We start from the raw sequence: 23,941 nt of genomic DNA, 5'->3' as shown, positions 1-23,941 counted from the left end.
GCTTACTAAGGTCATTGAAGGGAAGTAAGAGTTTTAGAGGTTGAAGAAAGTTGGCTTTCAAAAGGAACAAAACGTTGTTGATAAAGACTTAACCAACTGCAAGCAATACGATAGTTCATTGTGTCGTTTTGTCTATTTTTAATTCTTTGTTGTTATACGCAGTGTGTTGTTGTTGTTTTATTTAAGTTGAGTCTTATACTCTTCATTTTGATGTCGTTTTAGTCTAGCTTTTAGTGTCTGTTGTAAAGCCAACAGCCATGGATTCTTCTGGTTTTTTCTTTTCTGCTTTTCTTTTAAATGCTATCATTCGATTGTAGTGAAGTTTACTTCCTTGATCCGATTTATGAGGAAAGTTTGTAATGGCTGAGTATAAATACAAGTTTTAAAGCTTGGATCCGTGATTTTTGGATCCAAGACATTTTTACAAAAAGCTTGGGAAAGGAGAGATTTGAGTATTTGAGATCCTGCATTGGAGTTCAACAGATCAAGAATTAAGGGGTTGTATTGAAGATTAATTCTTAATCGGTGAAGCAAGCTTACTAAGGTCATTGGAAGGAAGTAATAGTTTTGGAAGCTGAAGAAAGTTGGCTTTCAAAAGGAACAAAACGTTGCTGATAAAGACTTAACCAACTGAAAGCAATACGATAGCTCATCATGTCATTTTGTTTGTTTTTAATTCTTTGTTGTTATACGCAGTGTGTTGTTGTCGTTTTGTTTAAGTTGAGTCTTGTACGTTTCATTTTGATGTCGTTTTAGTCTAGCTTTTAGTGTCTGTTGCAAAGGCCAACAACCATGGATTCTTCTGGTTTTTTCTTTTCTGTTTTTCTATTAAACGCTATCCTTCGATTGTAGTGAAGTTTACTACACTGTTAAAATTTTAAAAAATTTTAATATATTTAAAATTAAAAAAATAACAATATGGATAGAATTGTCAAACAAAATATTCTATTAGAAATTTTCATTGCTAATGGCTTATTCCAACTGAAAATTTCGTTAAAAATTTTAGCAAGTTTTAAATTTTTTTTGGCCTTTAAACTTTCCGACGGATTTCCAACGGATTATTGTCTGTTGAAAAATTCCGTTGAAAATCTGTCGAAAATTTCGTTGGAAAGTTTGATGGGAGTAAATTTTTTTGAGGCCTTAAATTTTCCAACGAATTTTCAACGGATTATTTTTTGTTAGAAAATTCCGTTGGAAAGTTTGGCGGGAGTAATTTTTTTTTGCACCAAAAAAAATTTCGATGGATTTTCAACGAAATTTTTTAGTTGGAAAAATTTCGTTGGAAATCTGTTGAAAAAAATTAAAATAAATTTCTGTTAGAATTTTGTTGAAAATTCGTTGGAAATTTCCAACGAAATTTTTTCCGTCGAAAAAAATTAGTTTTCTTGTAGTGAAAATTACTTTATCCCAATCCATTTGTTTGGTATTATATCGGTCCCTACTCTCAAGGCTCCAGCTAGCATTGATTATGATCAATGGGTAGCAATCTTGTCATAGTTATTCAGAGATAATTAGCATAAAATATGATTAGTCCTCTATTAAAGGAGTATTGTTAATTAAAGAAATAACAAAGATAAAATGTTCTACCATATAACTTTTGACGTTTTGATCATAAGTATTATTAATTAAAGAAGTAATACTTAAGTATTATTCCCCTCTAGTTCACGGTGAAGCTAGTGTTTTGTAGACTAATCTACCACCTTTAAATATATTATCAATGCAGGAGAACTTTTTACTACAATCGAGTTGTGATGAGCATATTGTCGTACATGACACGGTAATAATGAAAAATTACATGAAATTAGTGTACCATAGAGGGGAAGCATGAAGCACATACATGCTAGTCTTCCTCCTTTAGAAAAAAATTTCATTCTTTTACTTATTTTGTTACAAGTAATAATGAAACAGAGTACTTTCTTCAACACATAATGAATCCAATTCTTGTCGCACAATCTCCACCTTCTTCAATTTCATGATTCATGTGCGACTAATATATACCACTCAAGACTCGACGCCTAAGACACATACAAGTAAAATACTGGGTTCAGCCACCAAGTATATCAGTCCAGATGCTACCAAAATTACTTCTTTCCCATCCATTTAATTGGTATTATATCAGTCCCAACTCTCAAGGTAATCTGCATTTTAATTATATTAATGAACACAAAGAAACAAGTGATCCCAATCTCTTCTCCAAAGCTTAGGCAGTTCTTCATCAAGTATCTTAGCAAAGAAGATTAAGCCCCAAGCACTGATGGGTAGCATAAAATATGACAAATTAATATTAAGAGATAAGTAGGTAAGTAGCAGAGGAAACTACCTCTTTCCCTTGAATCATATCCAGTCAACCTTATATTATGTGTGACAACATGTCAGGTCTAGGAATCTGACCGCAAGACGTGGGGTATTTTAGGAAGTCGTCACCAATCTCTTTTTACCTCGCTGCCATTGATCACTTATTAAATTGGTTTTATTCGATGAAATCCTAAATTGATGTTAAATCCATCGAAAGAATGATAAACTGGTTTACATATTTTATTTAGAGTTGGGTTCAGGAGTACGATTACACATAGGGATTTTTTGTTTGGATGCCAACATGACATGGGCTTTAAGTTGTGGGTTTGTTGCTTGTCATGGGCGACTGCTTGTACATCCTCTTCTTTTCTCTTGGACAGACTCCCTCTTTTCAAGTTGGCAACTTCGTGCCCTTCAATTTTTCCATTTTTGATAGCTCTTTCTATTATTTCTTCGGATAAGGCCAAATTCGCAAATTTTTTTGTGACATTGCCAATTAATCTTTCATAGAATGGAGCTCGGAGTGTGTTTATGAACAATACAGTCATTTCCTTATCAATGACAAAGGGTTGAACTTGTTCTGTTGTATCCCTCCATCTTTGGGCATATTCTTTGAAGCTATCGTTTTGCTTCTTTTCCATGGTTTGTAGTGATAACCAATCAGGAGGTAATTCAGCCACATGCTTGTATTGCGCTACGAAGGCCTTTGCTAGATATTTCTAGGTCTTAACATGATTCCGATTTACTTGTACATACCACCGAGTAGCTGACCCAGTTAAATTGTCTTGGAAGAAATGGATTAACAACTTGTCATCATAAGACTGAGCAACCATCTTTCGACAATACATGATAATATGTGCCATTGGACACTTTGTTCCATCATATTTTTCAAATTTCGGAATCTTGAACTTGGCAAGGATCACTACATCAGGCATTAAGCAGAGTTTAGTTGCATCCATGGTATCGACATATCAACTCCTTCAATATCATGAAGTCACTCTTTGAACAAATCATACTTTTTCTTGACCTTTTCATTTTCCCCTATCTGCTATGAGCTTTTTCTTAATTTTTCTTGCTCTTTTGGATCATCTAAATCAAGGACATGTATTGGTTCAGTGAGATTTATTTCGAAATTCAACCTAAATTACCCATGAATCGGTTGATAAGTTATTGGGGGTGATACATTGTAATAAGCAGGTGGTGTCACTTGCGGGTGAACTTTATGAAAAGTTTGGGCATGGGGTAAGTGAACAGTGAGGGATAAGGTAGATCATCACTTGGGTTGCCTATCCTTGCTTGTCGACAAGTATTATGAACACGCTGGTCACCATTCTCAGGTTGTTAAGCTATTTTGGAATCCTTATTATTTTTTAAACCATAAACATGAATTAGATGCATTTCCATTTCATGAATGTGATGAAAAAGGGTAAGATTTTCAAGTTTTTTATTTTTTATCTATTTTCAAAGAATTAGGAACTGATAATGACGAGAGTTAAATTATTGTGCTTTTTTTCATGCCTTTATGAAACTAATTATGCATATGTGATGTGTATGAAAAATATTGGCCATCCAAGAATAATTATCATGAGGAATATTGATTCATAATGATGATACCGTAGATTTAACCGAGATTCGTTCAAGTAATAGTTGTTGCATGGCCAATATTTCCTTATATGTAATGATGTAGATGGGTGCATGACAAATGAAAGAAAAAGAATATTCAAGTCAGTACAGTGAATTACTTTACTTGCATTAGAAATTAAAAATGGAACCTATTGTCATGGGTATTCATCACATCGTTGGACATAACTTACTCCACGATTCTTATTTTTTCGTGAAGAATTTAAAGTAGAGGGTGTAAAAGGAGTTCCTTCGTGTATGCCTAATTCAAGGTCATACTCTTTGACACATAGGTGAAGCTTTACCTAGAGAAAGGGCACTTATGGCACTCTATGTGCTAAGTTTGGTTTTAAACAAGGCTAAAGGTTCTCAAATTATTCCTCACTGTTGTCCACTCGGACTAGTAACGCACCACGATCCTCACCCATAGGTTTCAAACGAACTAAGTTCAATATGAGTGGGAGTGTTCATTAGCCCAGGCAGAGGTTATCACCCCATGAGAGCATAGCTACTAAACTCCCTTTTAATAAAAGACAAAGCCCAAGTAGAAGGCTTATGCATGAATGCAACATGTGTCGTGTGTGTGAAGGAACATACCAACCTTTGACGGAAAATCTCACATCTCTTTATCCTAAATTTCCCACAATTTAAAAAGTAATAAAATAATGATTATAAACCAATTACCGCTCAAAACAAATATTCAAATTTAAAGGAAAACACTAAATTACTTAGGACTTAAGATAACCTATGATTAATTATGGCTCAACTCTCTTTTTTCCCTAGTGGAGTCGTCAAGCTGTTGTAACATGTTGGGTCCGAAAACTCAATCGCTAGATGGAGGGTATTTTAAGGAGTTGCAACCAATCTTTTTTTACTGAGGCGCGATTGGTCACCTACTAAATTGGATCTACTCAATGAAACCCTAAATTAATTTTAGGTCCATCCAAAGAATGATAAACTGATCTACGTATTTTATTTAAAATTGGGTTTGGGAGTATGGTTACGCATAGAAAAAGATTACCATCCTTATGACGGCCATTCCACCAATGGTACCATTTAATCATATATTATCTTAACCTATTAATTTTATTCTTATGTTTTCTTAATTATTATTTATTTAATTTCTCTTTTATTCTATTAAACTGTTCTATTTGGTTTTACCAGTGTGAAGTACGTATGATGCGATTATGAAATGCATGGCATAAAATCGAGATAATATCAAACAAAAACCTTTTATTGAGTGTACTTTCTAAATCTGCTTATCATATTGGTGGGATCTAAGAGTATTTTCTCATTTAAGGAAGTACCCGAGAAACTCGCTTGTGCAAATTTACTTGGTAGATCCCATCATCAGGATAATCGTTTGCGAGTAAAAATAGTATTTTCATGAATGCAAATTCTAATACGGAAAAAAGTTTTTTATTAAAGATATTTCTCCGAACCCTTTAATCATACTGGTGAGACTAGGAAGTATCTTTTCACCTATGGAGTTTTCGAAAGAAACTCGCCTTAGCAAGCTTCCTCGAAAAGTCCCATTATCAGGACTTATGCTTGTATGCAGAATATGTTTATATGACATGACATTTAACAATGTAATAAAGGTACATGATGCACTTGAAAATTCCATGTTCATTTCTTATCTTTCACAAAATTTACTACTTTTCTTTATGTGCATATTTATCATGAATAAATATTTTACATTTATTTATTATTTTTGTATAACCATTTCTATTTCATCATATATTTTGCTATGTAGGCACTTATTTATTTTATTATGTGAAACTCCCCCAAAATCATATTTTTAGATCAAGTATTTTTATTATTCATAATTAATATTATTTACGCATACATATTTTATCCTTTTTTGTATTATTATGGTCAACAAATTTATTGCTATCATTAATTTCTTATTTCTTTTATTTGTATATTTTTATTAATTGATAATTATGTATAGTTTTTTATTTATTTAAAATTAAGAACATCGAAATTCTGAATTAAGGCCCTCTTATAGTATTGGTAGAGTCTTAATCGAAATCTCTAACCTAAGGAAATTCATTTGGAATTACGACTTTTCGAGTTTCAAATGGACATCCCATCGTTGGTATTGATTCCAAATCTAACATTATATTTTATACTTAATAATTCCATATTAGGTGTTATTCTTTTAATTTTAATTTTATTTATTCATTTATTGATTTTTTTAGACCCAAGCCTAGAATCTTTCCTAACTATTAACATTGATCCAAAATATATATTTTATTATTATTTTTGTCATTTCTCTACATATATTATTATATTTTTTTAAGAAAAACTAAATCTTCCTTTATAAAAAATATATTTTTTATGTCTTTATATTTTTTATTATTTTTATTATTTGTTTATTTTTTATTTATCTAGATTTATGTTCTTTATAACTATGCATTTCTACTATTTCTTTGTTATTATTATTATTTTTGGTTGATTTTTTGTTTATTTTGATTTTCTAACACTAAATTGGACCTATATATTTAGACATATAATTTTCTCCTAGAATGGTTTTAAAATTAAACTAAAAATAAATTTTATTTAAGTAAAATAAACTAGACTCAAATCAACCTAAATAAACCCAAATAAAATAAGAGAATTATACCTTATTGGACTAAGATTGATCCAATTTTGCATGCCTGCATAAGACCCAAGCTTAGGGGTGTGCGGTTCGATTTTTGATAAAAATTGATCAAAAATTTGAACATTATAACAGACCGAATCGTATAGGGTATAATGTCGGTTTCGATCGATTTTTAAGAGGCTCGGTTCAGTCAGTTTTTGAAGAATGAAAAACTGATAAGCAAGGGTGGTAGATTAATGACTACTGGTTTCGACGGGTTGGAGAGAGAGAGACAGGGAGTCAGGGAGAGGCAGGAAGCAAAAAGCAGGAAAGGAAAGTGGGGAGAGAAATTAGGTGGGGTGGGGAGAATTAAGTGGGGGTGAAATTAGGCATAAAAAAGAAAGGTAATTTTATCTTTAAACTTTTTTAAAAAATTCATCAACTTATCAATCTATTCGGGAGGAAAAAAATCCTCTCGACGACTGAGTCAATCGGCCGACGAGACCGATTGGAACAATCGAACGGTAGTCTCAAAGCACACCGCTGTAAACGGTGCCGTTTTAGTCTGTTATGCCTGAGTATAAAAGCTTTTCTTTTTGTTTTGTATTCTTTCTCTACTATTTTCCCTCTCCGGCTGTTCTTCTTCTCTCCTCTCTCTCTCTCTTTTTTTCCTCCCTTGTCTTTCTCTTCCTCTCCTTTCTCTATCTCTTTCTTTCTCTTTTTTTTTTTCTTTCCTTCCTTCTCCTTTCTCCTTGCCTCCGGCCTCCCTTCCAGCGGGCGTCTTCTTTCCTCTCCCTCTCTTTCTCTTTCTTCTCTCCCTTTCTTTTCTCCTCGCGCCGGTCTCTCCTCTCTCTCTTCTTCTCTCTCTCTCTCTCTCTCTCTCTCTTCTATTAAATAAATTATTCAATGAGAGATATATGATGTCAAAGTTTAACAAAAATTTGCTGTTAAAACTGATAAGTTTTTAAGGCACAAACAAGAGGCAGATGATTAACAGCTCCACAAGTGATTCGTTTGTCCAGAGAAGTCAAGTTCACAGCAAAATATTTCAAATTGTGCTAAATGATGTAAAGATCATGCCAACAAAGCATTAGGAATTTGAGATAATTAAGCACAATTTTATTCATTTATGCTTAGGACACACCAAACTACGGTTTGGTCCCATGTAACTAGACACATGCAAATGCTACATTAGTTGTGAGGATCCCCATGAGTTACAACATCGACCTCCTCGCCAGCGTACGCGCAGCACCTCTGGCATGCCGGTCCAGGGATTCTAATATTACAGCAACCAAATCTGCAGCCTCCATATCTGATGGCAACGTGTACCTCAGCCTCAGTTGTTTGAGTAGCCACTTCAGCTGTAAACTCATGTTCAACATGTTAAATTATTAAAGTTGGTTGTTTACATATTTCAACTAATGCAAAGAATATTTCAACAAGAGCAAGGGATAAATTAAGAAGCCAGCTGACCATTATTGATATCTGTGGTAGTTTCAGCAAGGTGTCCAGCAGCCATCTCTGAAGAGATGAGAACAACAGCAGCAGCTGAAAGAGCAAGGAGGAGGAAAGTCTTGGAACTCATCATTCTTATCAAAGTAAAACAATGTTTGACCAAAGTATTTGGAGAGGCAGGGCTTTCACCATCTCCATTATATATGCAATTAACTTAATCGTTTCATCTCTTTTACGTAGTTTATTATTGTTAAGTAGTAATGAAAGCAACATTGTCTGAATATTTTAGATATTTCTTTGGCCCCAACATTTAATGAATCCAACCTGCCACAAGTCCCACAGTCTTCTTTCTCCAATTCTTGTCAAGATCCCATTTGCCAATCTGTCAGAAATTGGGCTCCCTTGAAGAGTACGTTTGCTCATTTTTCAAACACTAGCACCTGCATGTCTTGAAAGTTATGGTAATGATTACCTCAAGCATTCCTTATGAAATCATGCATTGAGTCCGCGGTATTTGCATTGAAGAAAGGCACAGTGAAGTTAACGTTTTGCAGACTAGTCACAGTGTTTTGTAGACTAATTGTATCACCTTTAAATATAGTCAATGCAAGCGAGCTTTTCAGGCAATAATTTAAACTTTTGGTGTCAACAAATTCAACAAAACTTGTACGAGCTTTCCATATACTTAATGCACTTTCTTTTGTATTTTTATTTCTTTGTTAGTACTTTTTCTTTTATAAAATTCTATATTAATACATCTTGAAAGATATATGTTGAGACCAATTGATGTCATTTCATCAAATTGATGATGAAAACAAAAAAACAAGCGGAAAATATTTTAATTAATTGACTGTCATTTTCATGTAACGTCTATTTTAGAGTTTAAGAAACAAAACATTTAAATAATTAAGTTAAATTTAAATTCAAATTTTAAGTTGAATTCACAATTTATTTTAATTTATATAAATTTTTTGAAATTGATAATGATGTTTAATGCAACCCAATTCATACCTAACTTTGACACATTGATCACAAGTACTGTTATTATTCCATGGGGTTGTGTCGATGAAACAAGCCACAGCCTCGAACTTTCAAGCAAATAGTTGTTGTCTTCTTTGATTCATATTTCAACTCCTTGATGGTCCCTCCTGGATTAAAAATCTTGACTAGACTTATGGGAGCGAACTTCGCCCCACTGGACAGTGTTTTATAAAATCATCCGTTTGATATGTCAATGATTCTTTAATGTTTTGACGAGATGATTTTATTGATTATGTGATATCTTATCTTCTATCATATTTGAATGTGATTTTTAAGATTTATATAATAATTCAAGTCCATCAATACTAATAACTTAAATTTAAGCTTGAAAAGTGATAGATTAGTACTGCTTGGATTTGAATCGTTAAAAATGATATCAGAGTATGCATGTTCATTGGAACCGCACAAAGAAAAAAATATTTTATTAATATCAAAATAAGTATAAAGGGATTCGACAACGCCACCATCGGGCTATAGAGGTAGCCTCAAATGATTCATTATAAACATACCTTTTCCAGTATGATAACCCAACAATCCACCCGACTGCTCACCCCTTATGGCCCAATGATGACGTTTGCGAGTCCCTTTGTACATGTTTTGATATTAATAAAATATTTTTTCTTTATGTGGCTCTAGTGGTTGCGTATATGGCATTTGTTATGCCCTTTGATTTTAATGTTGCATTATGTTAATTTAATTTGTGGCTATTATTGTTGTTTGTTCATATTTAAGTTATTGGTTAGTTTACGTGAAAGCATCCATTCAAATACCGCACGGACTATTGTATACTTAAGTGAAGCAGCGTAGTTCGTAATAGTACATTTGAGCTAATGTATCTATATTATAACAAAGTGTGACAAATAGGCCTTTCAAGTTAATTAAAAATAATTGATTTATAAATAGGTCACTTAAGTTTAGCAGCCACTTTTCATTTGGCTGTGAAAACAATTGTATCAAAGTGTGACAAGTAGGCCTTTCAAGTTAATTAATAATAATTCAGCCCACACCATCGTCTTATGGTAGGGTTTGTTAGAAAATAAACAAAGGTTAATATAAATAGGTCACATAAGTTTAGGGGCCACTTTTCATTTGGCTATGAAAACAAACGCTTCAAAGTGAATTTTACAAAAATCTCTCGATCGTAAGATTTGGGGATTTTCAAAAGCAAATTTTGGACAATAAAATGTAAAAGTCATTGCTGGATATCATTACAAGGTGAGTAAAACCCTCTTTTAAATCAAAGAAAAGTACTTGATTGATTAAGAAGGATTTGGGTTAAAATTGAAAAGAAAATCTGTTGAAAGAATCAAGTTTTGTATACCGTACCATCACTTTAAGTCTAGTTCTGTACTGATTTATGGAAGTTTTTCTATTTGAGTTACGTATGTTTGGAAAGCTACATGAGTCTATGTTTTAACGAACCAAATGGAATTGGATTCCGAGTTTCCTATGTAAAGATGTGATTTTTTTTTTGTAAAGACAGTACAAACTGCCTGGCAGCAATGCTAGGGTCAAATTCAAAAACATTCTGAACTTTTTATACAGTGAATTAAGTTTTGAGTTTTAGATGGACAGAAAGCCTATTAAGTCTAGTTTTCAATACATTAAACAAATCTAGATTTTGAGTTTCGTAGCTTAAAATATAGTCATTTTAGTGAATAACATGCAAGCTGTCTAAATTTCTGATTTAGGAGAGTTTTGGATTATTTTGTGTAGTTTCAGGTGTTAAGTATGTTTTAGAAAGTTAGATTGTTGCTAATATGTTTAAATAATTATTATTAGGCTTTTGATATTTTTCGGAGGAAGCGAATTTGCTAGAACAAAGGGAGGTAAGTATATCTTCACACACCTTACAACTATCCTATAAGAATATTTCTTGAACGAATCAAATGTTTTATTTCATTATTTTCAGTATATGAAAATAGGGTCAAACATGTGATTATTTTCTGTTTTGTGCTTAATAATATGATGAATCAAAGCAACAGCTTTATCACTCATATATTCATACACATAAACATTTTAATGCACATTAACACACCAAACACTTATGATTTTGATAATATTACACACACATCAATCTTACAATTTTGTTGGAGTGCTCAAAGATCAATGTTACATTTTATTGAACACCACCAAGTTTTTGATAATGACTAGCATGGACAATTGTGCTATAACTGCACTTTGCATCTTGCTTTACATAGCCTACAACTCTTTCATCTGATAAACTTGGTAGCTTCAACTTGCATTTTGTGAAACTGATCGGGAAGAAATTAACTTTGGAAGATGACACATAACTGACCTGATAATATTTGTTAAAACTAGTCAGACAAAGATCATGAATTTGAATAAAAAATCAACAGTTATTTTGTGAGAACTATTAAAACTCACCGAAGAGCATTAGCTTCCTCCACTTCTGGAGATTTTCCTTCTAATATCATATTTTTGTTGACCTCTCTCAAAGACCTTAACCAACCACCATGGTTTTCCAGTTGTGAACACAATGTATCCCATGCTCAATCCACAAACCAGCCCACATCCATATCCCATCAATATAGAAAATTTCCAATTCACAGCATCACCATCTTCATCAGACTTTGTTGGTTGTGGTTCCAAATTCTGCTCATTACTACATTCCTTTGACAAAGGAAATCCACATAAACCCAAGTTTCCCATGTAGGAATCATTTGTGAAAGTATCAAATTGATTGCCTTGAGGAATGAGTCCCATGAGATTATTCCAAGAAAGGTTTAATACCTCTAAGAATATAAGATTTACTAAATGTGAAGGGATTTTTCCTTCAAGCTTGTTCGATGAGAGATCTAATGATTCAAGTACTGGCAAATTCCCTAACAATGATGGGATAGGGCCAGTTAAACTATTGTGAGAAAGGTTGAGAACTACAAGTGAATGAAGTTCCCCAAGTATTTCGGGAATCTGTCCATGAAATCGATTATTGGAAAAGTCAATAACTGTCAAAATCTTTAAGATATTGGGAAACTCCATATCCAACCCTTTTGTTGTAATATATAAAAAATGATAAAAATATTCAACTTGATCAGACCCAATATACATCATGTAATTTGAGTCACCTTTGTTTTCACTTCCATTTCTTATAGCATGCAGATTTTCAAAAAATTTCATTGACAAAAGGCCATTGAAATCATTGTATGAGAGATCAACTATTCTCAGATGAGAGAAGGAAAATCTACCTTCAAAGTTGTCAATGTGACCATAGAATCTATTGTGACACAAGATAAGAACTTGTAGATCCAAATTTCCTAACCAATATGGAAATGTATCATTTAAGTTGTTGTTCCTTACATCTAATATTTCCAATTCCGAGCAATTAACCAAAGAGCGTGGCAATGACCCTTCTAGTTGGTTGTAACGGATGCTAAAACTTCTTAACAGACAACCTTTATGAAAATTTCCAGGTATTTTACCGTGAAAATTATTCATGCTTATATCCATGTTTGCAATAGAGTTGCTTAAGTTTCCAAGACATTTTGGAATAATTCCATGAAAATTATTCGTTGACAAAATGAAATAATCTAGCAATGAACTCATATTGCAAATTGATAAAGGGATTTCTCCAATTAAATTGTTGTGCGAAACGCCTAAGCCGCGCAATGAAGATTGTAGAGCTGGAAGTCGACCTTGAAACAAGTTTGAATAGAGATAAGGAGTTTGAACAAATTTTAGCAAAAATAGCTCTATAAAAATGTAAAAAAATAAAAAATTCTTGCTCAAAAAATGATAACTTTTAGCCACTTGCTAGTGCTTGATTGCTCTACGGAATATCTATATCACAACTTATGTTGAGGAAATTTTAATGGAACTTAATAATTTATGTTTATAGATTATGAAAAACAAGTTATTCTCCTAGGTTTTTTTTTTTTTGCAATAAATGATTTTTTCATTTGATTCCAATCTAACAAATGCAAACCCTCTATTGATTAAGAATTTGATGGTTAAAACACTAACACATAATTTCTTCTTTATACTCTCTCTCATCCCATTTTTTTTTTGTTTTCAATTGTGAATGTTTAATTAATTACAATACTAGACCTTTAATTGTTTAGTTTTGTATTTTTATATCAATAAATAGGAATATTATTTAAGGCTTAAAAAGATCTCTAATATGCACAAATCAAATAAAAAAAAAAGGAAGAAAGATTACCTGTCAAGTTGTTGTCACTCAAATCAAGATACTCAAGAAATGGCAAGCTTCCGATTATTGATGGAATTTCACCTGAACAGTAGTGTTTACCCGTTAGAAGTCAAAATTTTCGTACTAAGATTTGTTGCAAAAAATATGCCACTTTCCTTTAATGCATAACTAGTTAATGTAAAAGTATAAATTTCCAATCCAAGTTACTTTTTTCATGAATTTTTTCTTAATGGAGATCTACCAAATCCAATTCGAAAATACTTAAGAAAGTCATGTTTTAATGAGTTTTATCACATACACTTATACTAAAGTTGAAATTCAAATCTCTTCTTTTAAATTCAAGTTTTCAAGTTCAACCTAAATAAAATATAAAATCATAAATCTGAACTCACAAATAAAAACAAATTGCCAAACTTATCATTTTAATTTGGCCTAAAAGAATGCCACATTAAGCATACCTGTTAGGTTGTTACTGTAGAGATACAACTCGCTTAATTTAGTCAAATTCCCGATTTCTTGAGGCACACTTCCCTCCAAGGCATTGACAGATAGACTTAAAACTTGTAACTCCTGGCACTTGAATAAACTAGTTGGAATTCTACCGAATAAAAGGTTGACTTCCAAAACCAGATGTTGTAACTTGGGAAGGTGATCAAATAGAGTCGATGGAAGTTGACCTGCAATGAAATTATTAGTGTTGAAATCAACATTTGCAATAAAGATATATGTATGATTGAGCAAGCTGATTATTTATGCAACCTGAAAGCTTATTATTGTCCAAATACAACCATTTCAAGTTCGAAAGATTTTTGATTGCTGTCGGAATATGCCCCTCTAGATCATTGTCATACAACATCAACTTCTCAAGATTTAATAAAGAGCCCAAAGAAGACGGGATAACACCAGAGAAGTTGTTATGGTACAGAAACAAGCTCTGAAGTTGAGTGAAGGAAGCAAACCATGATGGGATTTCCCCTTGGAAGTTGTTGTAACCAAAGTTTATATATTTCAATGAAGACAGATTAGCCAACTCCATGGGCAATGAGCCATGAAAATGATTAAATCGGATGTTAAGTTGAGAAAGAAAAGATAGATTTGCCAAGTGAGGTGGGACGGTGCCTACAAGACTCATATTAGAAAGATCAAGAGTGGTGACTCTTTGATGGTTGGATCCGCAAGTGACGCCAATCCAGTTGCAAACAGAGGTAGCGTTAGTCCAATTGGTTGCCAACAGGTTTTGAGGGTCATGAGTGACATGGGCTTTTAGTGCAAGAAGAGCCAATTGGTCAGTGGTGGTGGTGGGCGATTCTGCTGACAAAGCAGCCACAGAGTTGTGCAACAACACCACAAATACCATAGAAGGGAGGAGGAAGACGATGTTTCCCATAAGGTTATATTTGTGGTTGAGAGAAATAAAGAAAGAAAACAACTCAGTTAATTCGGTGAATCATTGTGTTGGTTGATGCTCATTTTTTAAATACTACTACATGCACGTTTCGAAATGTATGATTATGAGGAAGTCCAGCATTCCTTACGAAATTACGCGTTGAGTCGTCCACTGTGTTTGCATTGAAGAAAGTCACGGCGAATTTGATGTTTTGTAGACCAGTAATAGTGTTTGTAGACTAATTCTACGTACCACCTGTAAATATAGTCAATGCACGTGAGCTGATCAGACAAGAATTTAAGCTGTTGGTGCCACCAAATTCAACAAAACTTGTACGAGTGATGGGGAATGTTCAAGCTTTTAATCAAGTTTTTTATATACACTTAATCCATTTTCTTTTATATTTTTTTTATTTCTTTGTTAATAATTTTTCTTTATCAAATTCTATATTAATACAACTGGAAAGATAAATTTTGAGGCCAACTGATGCCCATTTCGTCAAATATTTTAATTAATTCACTGTCTTTTTCATGTAGCATCTATTTTACAGTTTAACAAATAAAAAATTTTAATAAGTAAGTTAAATTTAAATTAGAATCTTAAGTTGAGTTCACAACCTATTTTAACTTATGTAGATTTTTTGAAATTGATAATGATGTTTAAGTCAAGCCAAATCATACCCAACTTTGACATATTGATCATAAGTATTTGTCATTATTCTTTTGAGTCAAAGAAACGGGCCACAGCCCAGTTTTTGATAATGACAAACATGGACAATTGTGCTGTAACTGCAACTGTGCATCTTGCTGTACGTATCCTACAACTCTTTCATCTGATAAACTTGGTAGCTTCAACTTGCATTTTGCGAAAAGAAATGAACTTTTGAAATTGGCACATACCCCACCTGATAATATTTGTTAAAACTTGTCAGACAAAGATCATGAATTTTTTTTTTTATGAATAAATATTTATTTGATAAATTATTTTTGAATTGACATATTTTAAAAATATTTATTAGAAATCTCGAGATCTAAATTTTGATTTGTATTTAAAGTATTTTCACCCAACCTCATATTGTTATTGATTTTGTACTATAATTTATAAGTTTCTAAATTTTGAATGTTTTATATATTTATAAATTATTAAAGAAATTAAAATTAATTTTCGATCAACAAAAGAAGTGCTACACTATAATTGCCTTAAAATGACCAATAGAGAATCAAGGTTTGTTTTGATAAGTTAGTAATGTTGGTTTCTAATTTCAAATACTTTGAATTAATAGGCTTCAAGAGGATCTTGATTCTTTGTACTTTTGGTTTTGGTTTAGCGAATTAGGTAAACGACTATATCCGCTTGATATTTTCACTCCCCTAAAAAATTAATCTCAATATGAATTTGTACTTGATATATGATATTTTATCTTACGGTTTGTTAAATAGGTTGAGCATGCTAATATATGTATGTAAATATGATCCCTATGCTGATTTTTAGAATATGATTTTGATTTTATTCTAGAACGTGATTTTTATCAATGTATGCATATATGACTATCTTTGTGAACATTTAGTTTGAAACGATTATGTTTTTGATATGTGTGAGTTATGTTTCGAGAAAATACATATACTATTTTATGAAATTTAGGTAATCTAAAAATATATGCTTCTATTTTGTCTCCTAATATTACTATGCTATAACTCTGCTAATGGGATTTAAATGTTAGTCATGTCGACATGTATTTTGTGATTAAAAATCGATCTCCTAACCATACCAATTATTTACGATATATCTATTCAGTGCACTTAATGATTGTTTATGATACAATTAAAGCACACAATGAAAGCGGTAGAGTTGGAAATCGACCGTGGAACAAATTTGAACAGAGATCAGGAATTTGAATATTCTTTGGAAAAGGCTGCTCTATAAAAATGTAAACATATGATTCTAGCTCAGAAAAGTATACTTTTTACTTACCCTTGCACAGAGTCTAGCCACTTGCTAGTGCTTGATTGGACCGAGGAGTATCCAAGAGAACAATATTTGATTAAATTTACTATCTTTTTCATGTAACCATTATTTTACATTTTAAGGAATAATGTTAATAATTAATTTAAATTTTTAAATTGAATTCACAATTTTATTTTAATTTATTTATAGTTTTTAAAATTAATAATAAAATTTAACTCAATCCAATTCATACGTAACTCCTATGTAACTTTTGAAATTGTCGAGTGAGAAATAATAAAAGTAAAAGTAATGTGACATAACTTTTGACATATTGATCAAAGAAGGAATACTTAAAAAGTTTTACATTTTTTCCTCCTTTGGGCCAATGGACCGAAATATTTGAAAAGATTGGAGCGTAGCTTAGAAGGTAAAAACAATTCCGAGAAACTTAAGCAGTAGGGATAAAAAATAGTTATAACGTATAGGATGAATTTGACAGATTGAAATATCTGACTATTAAGTAATCTCATGTTTTTCGTCCATGACACGGTTGAGCTATTCTTCACTTGATTCACTAAAATTATGTGTTTAGATGGTTTAAATCTATTTTTCTATGTAACATAATATATATATAACATAGGCTTTGGGGAAAATGCCTGGAAAATCAAGAAAAAGAAAATGTAAAATAGACAAATTACTGTATCATCGAGGAAAAGCTTGAAGCATTTCCATGGCGTGAATTTAAGCTTTTTGCGTCAACAGAACAAGTCTTCCTTCTTTTGAATAATTATAGAATTAACTCCATCATTTCATTTCTTCTACTTATTTTATTACTGATTATTAGTAATAATGCAAAGCAACTTTGTCGTCTAAATACTTAAGATTAAGCGCCAACCTCCTCACAAAGCAACAACAGCATTGTCAGTCATTCAAAGGCAGTGTTACTGAGTCTTATCAGTGTCCCTACCTATAGGTGTGAGCATTCCAAAGTGATTGATATGGACGAATTACCATGTCTTAGAGGACAATAATTCAAGCTTTTTGCGTCAACAAAACAAGTCTTCCTCAATCCTCCTTTTCAATAAATTAGCAACATTATCTTAATATTTTATTTTTTTTCATTTACCTTCTTGATAAATTTCAACAATCTATTTTAATTTGTTTGTCCAGATTAGTCAAGTTAGCAACAAACCACGGTAATTACACACATGCAAATGCAATGCTACGGTAATAAACCAAAGTGTTTATGACTCCCATGATCTCCATCTCCAACCCTTTTGTTGTAACAGATACATGATCCCAATAAGAACCTTTCATCATGTACATTAAATCACCTTTGTTCTTACTCCCTCTTCTTATAGCATGTAGATTTTCGAAAGTTTTGTTGGCAAGCGACCATTGAAGTCATTATGAGAGAGATCAATGATTCTCAAATGAGAGAAGGAAAACCTACATTCAAAGTTATCATTGTGACCATAGAATCTATTACATCACAATATAAAATTTTTAAATTCAAATTTTCTAACTAATTTAGAAAGGTGTCTGTTTAAGTTGTTGTTCCCTACATTTAAAAGTTCCAATTTCGAGAAGTTAACCAAAGAGCGTGGTAGTGACCCTTCTAGCCCGTTGTCATTCATGGAAAAACTTCTCAACAAAAAATCCTTATGAAAATTTCCAGTTATTTTACCATGAAAACTATTCATACTTAGATCCGTGTGTTGAACAGAGTGGTTGAAATTTCCAAGACATTCTGGAATAATTCCATGAAAATTGTTGTTTGAGAAAACGAGATACTGTTGTGATGAACTCATATTTCAAACTGATGAAGGGATTTTTCCAATTAAATTGTTATTTGAAACGCTTAAGCTGTGCAATGAAGGTTGTAGAGCTGGAAGTCGACCTATGAAGGAAAATTGAACTGAAATCACGACTTAGAGTATTCTTTGGGAAAAGTTGCTCTATGAAAATGTAAACAAATGGGACTTTTACTTCCCTTGCACAGCGTCTAGCCAATTGCTAGTGCTTTATTGCATTTGGGGGGTATCCATATCACAACTTATATCGAAAAAATTTTATGGAACTTAACAATTTTTTCTGTATAAACTATGCAAAACAAGTTGTTGTAGATGATTCTTCCAGTTGATTCATATCCAACAAATGGAAACCTCTCATAAGAAGTTGATGGTTAAAATACTAAATTGACGTATAATTGTTATATATAATACTTAACGTTTTGATTGTTTGGTTTTGTATTTTTATAATGGTGATTAGAATATTATTTAAATGCTTAAAAATTAAGATCTTTGATGTGCACAAATTGGATAAAAGGGGGAAGAAAGATTACCTGTAAAGTTATTAAAGTCCAAAACAAGAACCTCAAGAAAAGGCAAGCTTCCGATTCTTGATTTTGTGAGAGTAGTACATTAATATGTATAAACATTCTTTTCAAATAACAATTTAGCTGTTCAACCAGCAAAAGAAAAATTTAACTAACCTTAACAAGTGCTTATAGGCAGACACTTGTTAACTAAATCTTTTTCTTTTCTTTAATGCTTTTGGCCTCAACAAAACAAGTCTTCCTCGTTTCGAATAATTAAATTATACAATTAACTCGATCATTTCATTTCTTTTACTTATTTTATTATTAATTAGTAATAACGCAAAGCAACTTTATTATCTGAATATTTTATATTATAAGGAACACAAAGAAACAAGTGATCCCAACCTCCTCAGCTTTCAGTTTACATTCTTGATCAGGTATCTTAACAAACAAGATTAAGGCCCAATTCCCCAGCTAGAATTGAATATGATCCATGGGTAGCAGTCTTTACATAGATTTATATTCCAATTTTTTGACACATATTCAGACATAATCAACATATAATTTTTGGAATGACTTGCTGCTATTAGTGCACCTATTGCGAGAAAACCTGTAATTTCTCTCTCTCTCTGTCTGCTTTCTCTTCTTCTTACTGCTTGTATGATGTAGACAACATTAGACAATGCAAAAGGGTAATGAAGGAATTGTACAGATCAAAGGTGGTTCAAGTTAATTGCAAACATTATAGATTGTAGAGCCCACTGTCCTTGTTATGACTAAAAACACCTTATCTTGGCGGGGCCAACAAACTGCTGAAACTTTCATACCTAAAGCAGAGCTAAAGCTTAGTTGAGATTCTCAGCTCCAGCACCATTAACATTGCAGTTTGATTATGATACTTTCATTTTTATTGAGCAGATATGCTTTGATAATTTTTCAGGGGAAAACACTTCACGTAATCCCTTTCCTGTATGTTTCCATATGAAAAATCTACTATATGTGCTTTCTAACTTGCAGCAAATACATGTATCAAATACAAAATAGTGAATATAGTTCAAGATATCTACTAGTTGAAAATACATACCATAATCGAAATCCAGAATTACCATAGGATAATGATTACACAAATGAAATTAGTGATAACAATCTAACTAACTGGAATGAAATCACTTCAACCTCAAAGCAACGGAGAATAGGTCTGATATGAAGGAGACCAACAAATTAAGAAAAGCCCACAACGATATATATAATGATATAGAATCCATACCACCAAGCTTGAAAAATCTCCTTTCTTGTCAAGATCTTATCTTGCCAAACTGTCTGTGGGAGAAATTAACCTCGGAAGTTGTCACATTCCACACCTGATAATATTCGTTAAAACTTTTCAGATAAAGATCTTACATTTAAGTAAAAAACAACAGTTATCTTGTTAGAACTATTCAAACTCACCTTAGATCATTAGCTGTATTATTTTCTTCCTCCACTTCTGCGGATTTTCCCTCTAATAACATATTTTTGTTGACCTCTCTCAATGATGCTAACCAACCACCATGGTTGTCCGGTTGTGAACACAATGTATCCCATGCTTAATCCACAAACCAGTCCACATCCATACCCCATCAATATAGAAAATTTCCAATTCACAGAATCGCTATCTTCATCAAACTTTGTTGGTTGTGGCTCCAAATTCCTTTCGTTACTACATTCTTTTGATAAAGGAAGCCCACATAAACCCCAATTTCCAATGTAGGACTCATTTGTGAAAGTATCGAACTGTTTGCCTCGAGGAATGAGTCCCATTAAATTATTCCAAGAAAGATTTAGTACCTCTAAGAATATAAGGTTTACTAATTGTGCTGGAATTTTTCCTTCAAGCTTGTTAGATGAGAGATCTAATGATTCAAGTGCTGACAAATTTCCTAACAATAATGGGATATGACCCATTAAACTATTGTGAGAAAGGTTGAGGACTATAAGCCAATGAAGTTCTCCAAGTGTTTCAAGAATCTTTCCATTAAATTCATTATTTGAAAAGTCAATAACCGTCAAAGGGATTAAAATTCTCCTAAATTGCATTTCTAAACCTTTTGTTGTAATGAAAAAAGATTCAAAATAATGGCTCCTCGCGTTACTCATCATGTACTTTAAGTCAGCTTTGTTTTCACTCCCACTTCTTATAGCATGCAAACTTTCAAAATATTTCGATGGCAAATGACCATTGAAGTCATTGTGAGAAAGATCGATGATTCTCAAATGAGAAAAGGAAAATCTACCTTCAAAGTCATCAAGGTGGCCATAGAATTTATTACCTCGCAAGACAAGCACTTGTAGATCCAAATTTCCTAACCAATTCGGAAATGTATCTTTTATGTTGTTGTTCCCTACATCTAAAACTTCCAACTTCGAGCAATTAACCAAAGAGCGTGGTAATGACCCTTCTAGCTGGTTGTAATTGATGCAAAAACTTCTCAACAAACAACTTCTACGAAAATTTCCAAGTATTTTGCCATGAAAACTATTCATGCTTAGATCCATGAAGTCAAGAGAGTAACTTATGTTTCCAAGACATTCTGGAATAATCCCACGTAAATTTTTCTTTGACAAAATGAGATAATATTGTAGTGAACTCATATTGCAAATTGATGAAGGGATTTCTCCAATTAAATTGTTGTCTAAAATGCTTAAGCCAAACAATGAAGGTGGTAGAGCTGGAAGGCGACCTTGGAGCAAATTTAAACAGAGATCAGTAATTTGAATATTCTTTGAAAATAGTTGCTCTATAAAAATATAAACAAATGATTTTAGCTGAAAAAAATTATATTGTTTAACTTGTACTGAGAAAATTTTAGTGTATTAACTATGACGAACCAGTATATCCTACTTTTTCCTTTGTTGTGTAATTAACAAATGATTTTTCTAATTGATTCTAATCTAATAGTTAACAAGTTGATGGTTAAAATACTAACTTGACACTTAATTTCATCTTTCTTCTATCTCTTGTCTCATTTTTTTTTTTATTTTCAATTGTGAATGTGTAGTTAATTACAATAGTTAGCCTTCTGATTGTTTAGTTTTGTATTTTTATATTGATGAATTAGAATATTATTTAAAAGCTTAAAAAGATCTCTAATATGCACAAACTAGATAAAAAGGAGAAGAAAGATTATTACCTGTTAAGTTGTTGGAGTTCAAATCAAGATGCTCAAGAAAAGGCAAGAATCTGATTGTTGATGGAATTTCACCTGAGAAATTGAGTTCAACCCTTAAAGGTCAGAATTTTTCTAGTAAGATTTAATTCAATAAAAAGGCCACTTTTCTTTGTTGAGCATTAATTAAGGGACTACTTTGTTCAACTTTTTTTTTTGTTAATAGTATTAACTTATGATGAAAGAGCTGTCATTTTTTTCAATGCAAAGAAGGAAAATGGTAAAGAGTATATTTTAAATACTTGTTAAGGTGATATTTATAGGAAGATTTTTGTAATTAATATATTGACTTTTCTTGAATTTGGTAAGAATAGTATATTAATATATAAAAACATTTTTTGAAAAAAAGTGTGACAAACCTTAACAAGTGCTTATAGGCAACTCTTAACGATATCTTTTTTTTTCTTTAATGCATAACTAATTAACATAAAAGTATAAATCTCCAATCCAAGTTATTTTTTTATGAATTTTTTCTTAATTGAGATCTAACAAATCCAGTGAATTTTAAACTAATTAAAAAAGTCATGATTTCATGAGTTTTATCACCCACATGTATATTGCATTTGAAATTTAAATCTTTTTTTTTAAATTCAAGTTTTCAAGATCAACTTAAATGAAAACTAGAATCATATATCTGAACTCACAAATAAAAATTAATTACCAACTAATCATTTTAATTTATCTAAAGCAGGGCCCACATTAAGTATACCTGTTAGGTTGTTATTATCGAGATACAACCATCTTAATCTAGTTAAATTCCTGATTTCTTGAGGCACACTTCCCTCCAAGGCATTATTAGATAACCATAAACTTTCTAGCTCTTGGCACTTGAATAGAGCTGAAGGAAGTTTACCTACAATGAAATTATCAGTATGGAAATCAATATTTGCAATAAAGATATATTGATCCTAACGATTGAAGGTAAGAATTTCTATGCTGAAAGAGCTATATCCCTTTTTATATGGTTAAAATTTCTTTTCCATTGTTAACTGTATCAATTTAGGTAAATTAATGTTTAATATTGTACAAATTCCATTCATTAACTTTAATGCATAACTAATTATCATAAAAATATAAATTTCCAATCTAATTAAGAAATATTGAGAATTTGAAAATAGTTAAGAAAGAAATATTGAGAAAGAGTTTTATCACACACACTTATATTATATTTGAAATTTAAACATCTCTTTTCAAATTCAAATTTTCAAGTTAAACTTAAATGAAAACTAAAATTATAAATCTGAACTCATGACTAAAATTAAATTTCCAACTAATCATTTTAATTTGTTTAAAAGAAGGCTTACATTAAGCTTACCTGTTAGGTTGTTATGATCAAGGTGCAACCACCCTAATTTAGTCAAATTTCTGATTTCTTGAGGCACACTTCCCCACAAGGCATTATTAAATAACACTAAATATTTTAACTCTTGGCACTTGAATAGAGTTGATGGAAGTTGACCTACAATAAGATTATTAGTATGGAAATCAATATTTGCAATAAAAATACATTGATGTTAGGGATTGCAGGTAGGAATTTCTATGCATAGAGCGTTCGATAAAGTTAAAATATCTATTCCACCTTTTAATAATGTTTCATATATACTTTAATGCATTTTCTTTTTATTTATTTATTTCTTTATTGATATTTTTTCTTTTATCAAATTCTGTATTAATACAACTTGAAAGAAACCTTTTGATGATGAAAAAGGACAATGTTTCAATTATTGACTTCCCTTTTCATGTAACATCTACTTTAAAATTTAAGAAATGGTAAATATTGATAACAAAATTAAATTTATATTTATTTTTTATATTGAATTCACAATTTATTTTAATGTGTGTAGATCAGAATAATGTCTAACACAATCCAATTCATACATTAATTCCTATGTATCTTTAGAAGAAAGTCATGTTA

The 23,941-nt window shown here is 31.6% G+C and overlaps 2 protein-coding genes and 1 pseudogene across 5 annotated transcripts in view; all 3 read right to left on the bottom strand.

The window, feature by feature from the left end:
- Positions 1-7,693: 7,693 nt before the first annotated feature.
- On the bottom strand, positions 7,694-8,090 carry LOC110419077 (glycine-rich protein pseudogene; annotated as a pseudogene).
- Positions 8,091-11,042: 2,952 nt separating this feature from the next.
- Positions 11,043-14,858, bottom strand: LOC110419072 (receptor-like protein 53). 3 transcript variants are annotated; one of them, XM_021431949.2, is made up of 5 exons: positions 13,929-14,858; positions 13,628-13,846; positions 13,179-13,250; positions 11,387-12,654; positions 11,043-11,297 (listed from the first exon to the last, which is right to left on the bottom strand). In XM_021431949.2, the coding sequence occupies exons 1-4, from the start codon at positions 14,554-14,556 to the stop codon at positions 11,396-11,398; spliced, it is 2,178 nt and encodes a 725-aa protein (XP_021287624.1). In that variant the 5' UTR covers positions 14,557-14,858; the 3' UTR covers positions 11,043-11,297; positions 11,387-11,395. The 3 variants fall into 3 exon arrangements, with proteins under 3 accessions (XP_021287624.1, XP_021287625.1, XP_021287626.1); XM_021431950.2 differs by having other exon boundaries at positions 11,387-11,706; XM_021431951.1 differs by lacking the exon at positions 11,043-11,297 and having other exon boundaries at positions 11,769-11,932.
- Positions 14,859-20,287: 5,429 nt separating this feature from the next.
- Positions 20,288-23,941, bottom strand: part of LOC110419069 (receptor-like protein 53) — a 5,137-nt gene continuing 1,483 nt past the window's right edge. Inside the window, exons 3-7 of one of the 2 annotated variants that reach the window (XM_089783999.1) lie at positions 23,461-23,485; positions 23,342-23,391; positions 22,736-22,879; positions 21,991-22,062; positions 20,288-21,492 (exon numbers count right to left, since the gene is read on the bottom strand). In XM_089783999.1, coding sequence (XP_089640125.1) covers positions 20,288-21,492; positions 21,991-22,062; positions 22,736-22,879; positions 23,342-23,391; positions 23,461-23,485 — 1,496 coding nt within the window. Of the gene's footprint in view, positions 21,541-21,990; positions 22,063-22,735; positions 22,880-23,341; positions 23,392-23,460; positions 23,486-23,941 lie in introns of both variants that reach the window. The other variant, XM_089784000.1, reaches the window with a different exon arrangement.

The sequence above is a fragment of the Theobroma umbraticum genome, unplaced genomic scaffold, assembly GCF_002168275.2.
Source record: "Theobroma umbraticum cultivar Fairchild unplaced genomic scaffold, ASM216827v3 scaffold_67.0, whole genome shotgun sequence".
NCBI lineage: Eukaryota > Viridiplantae > Streptophyta > Magnoliopsida > Malvales > Malvaceae > Theobroma > Theobroma umbraticum.
This window is presented reverse-complemented; position numbering and strand designations above follow the sequence as displayed.

Excerpts from the sequence above, each read along its gene's own strand:
- LOC110419072 (XM_021431949.2), bottom strand. The coding sequence starts at position 14,556 with ATGGGAAACATCGTCTTCCTCCTCCCTTCTATGGTATTTGTGGTGTTG. Across the intron at positions 13,251-13,627 it reads CTACAGTAACAACCTAACAG|GTGAAATTCCATCAATAATC; the intron begins GTATGCTTAATG and ends ACTACTGTTCAG. Across the intron at positions 12,655-13,178 it reads GAGTGACAACAACTTGACAG|GTCGACTTCCAGCTCTACAA; the intron begins GTAATCTTTCTT and ends ACTTGTTTCAAG.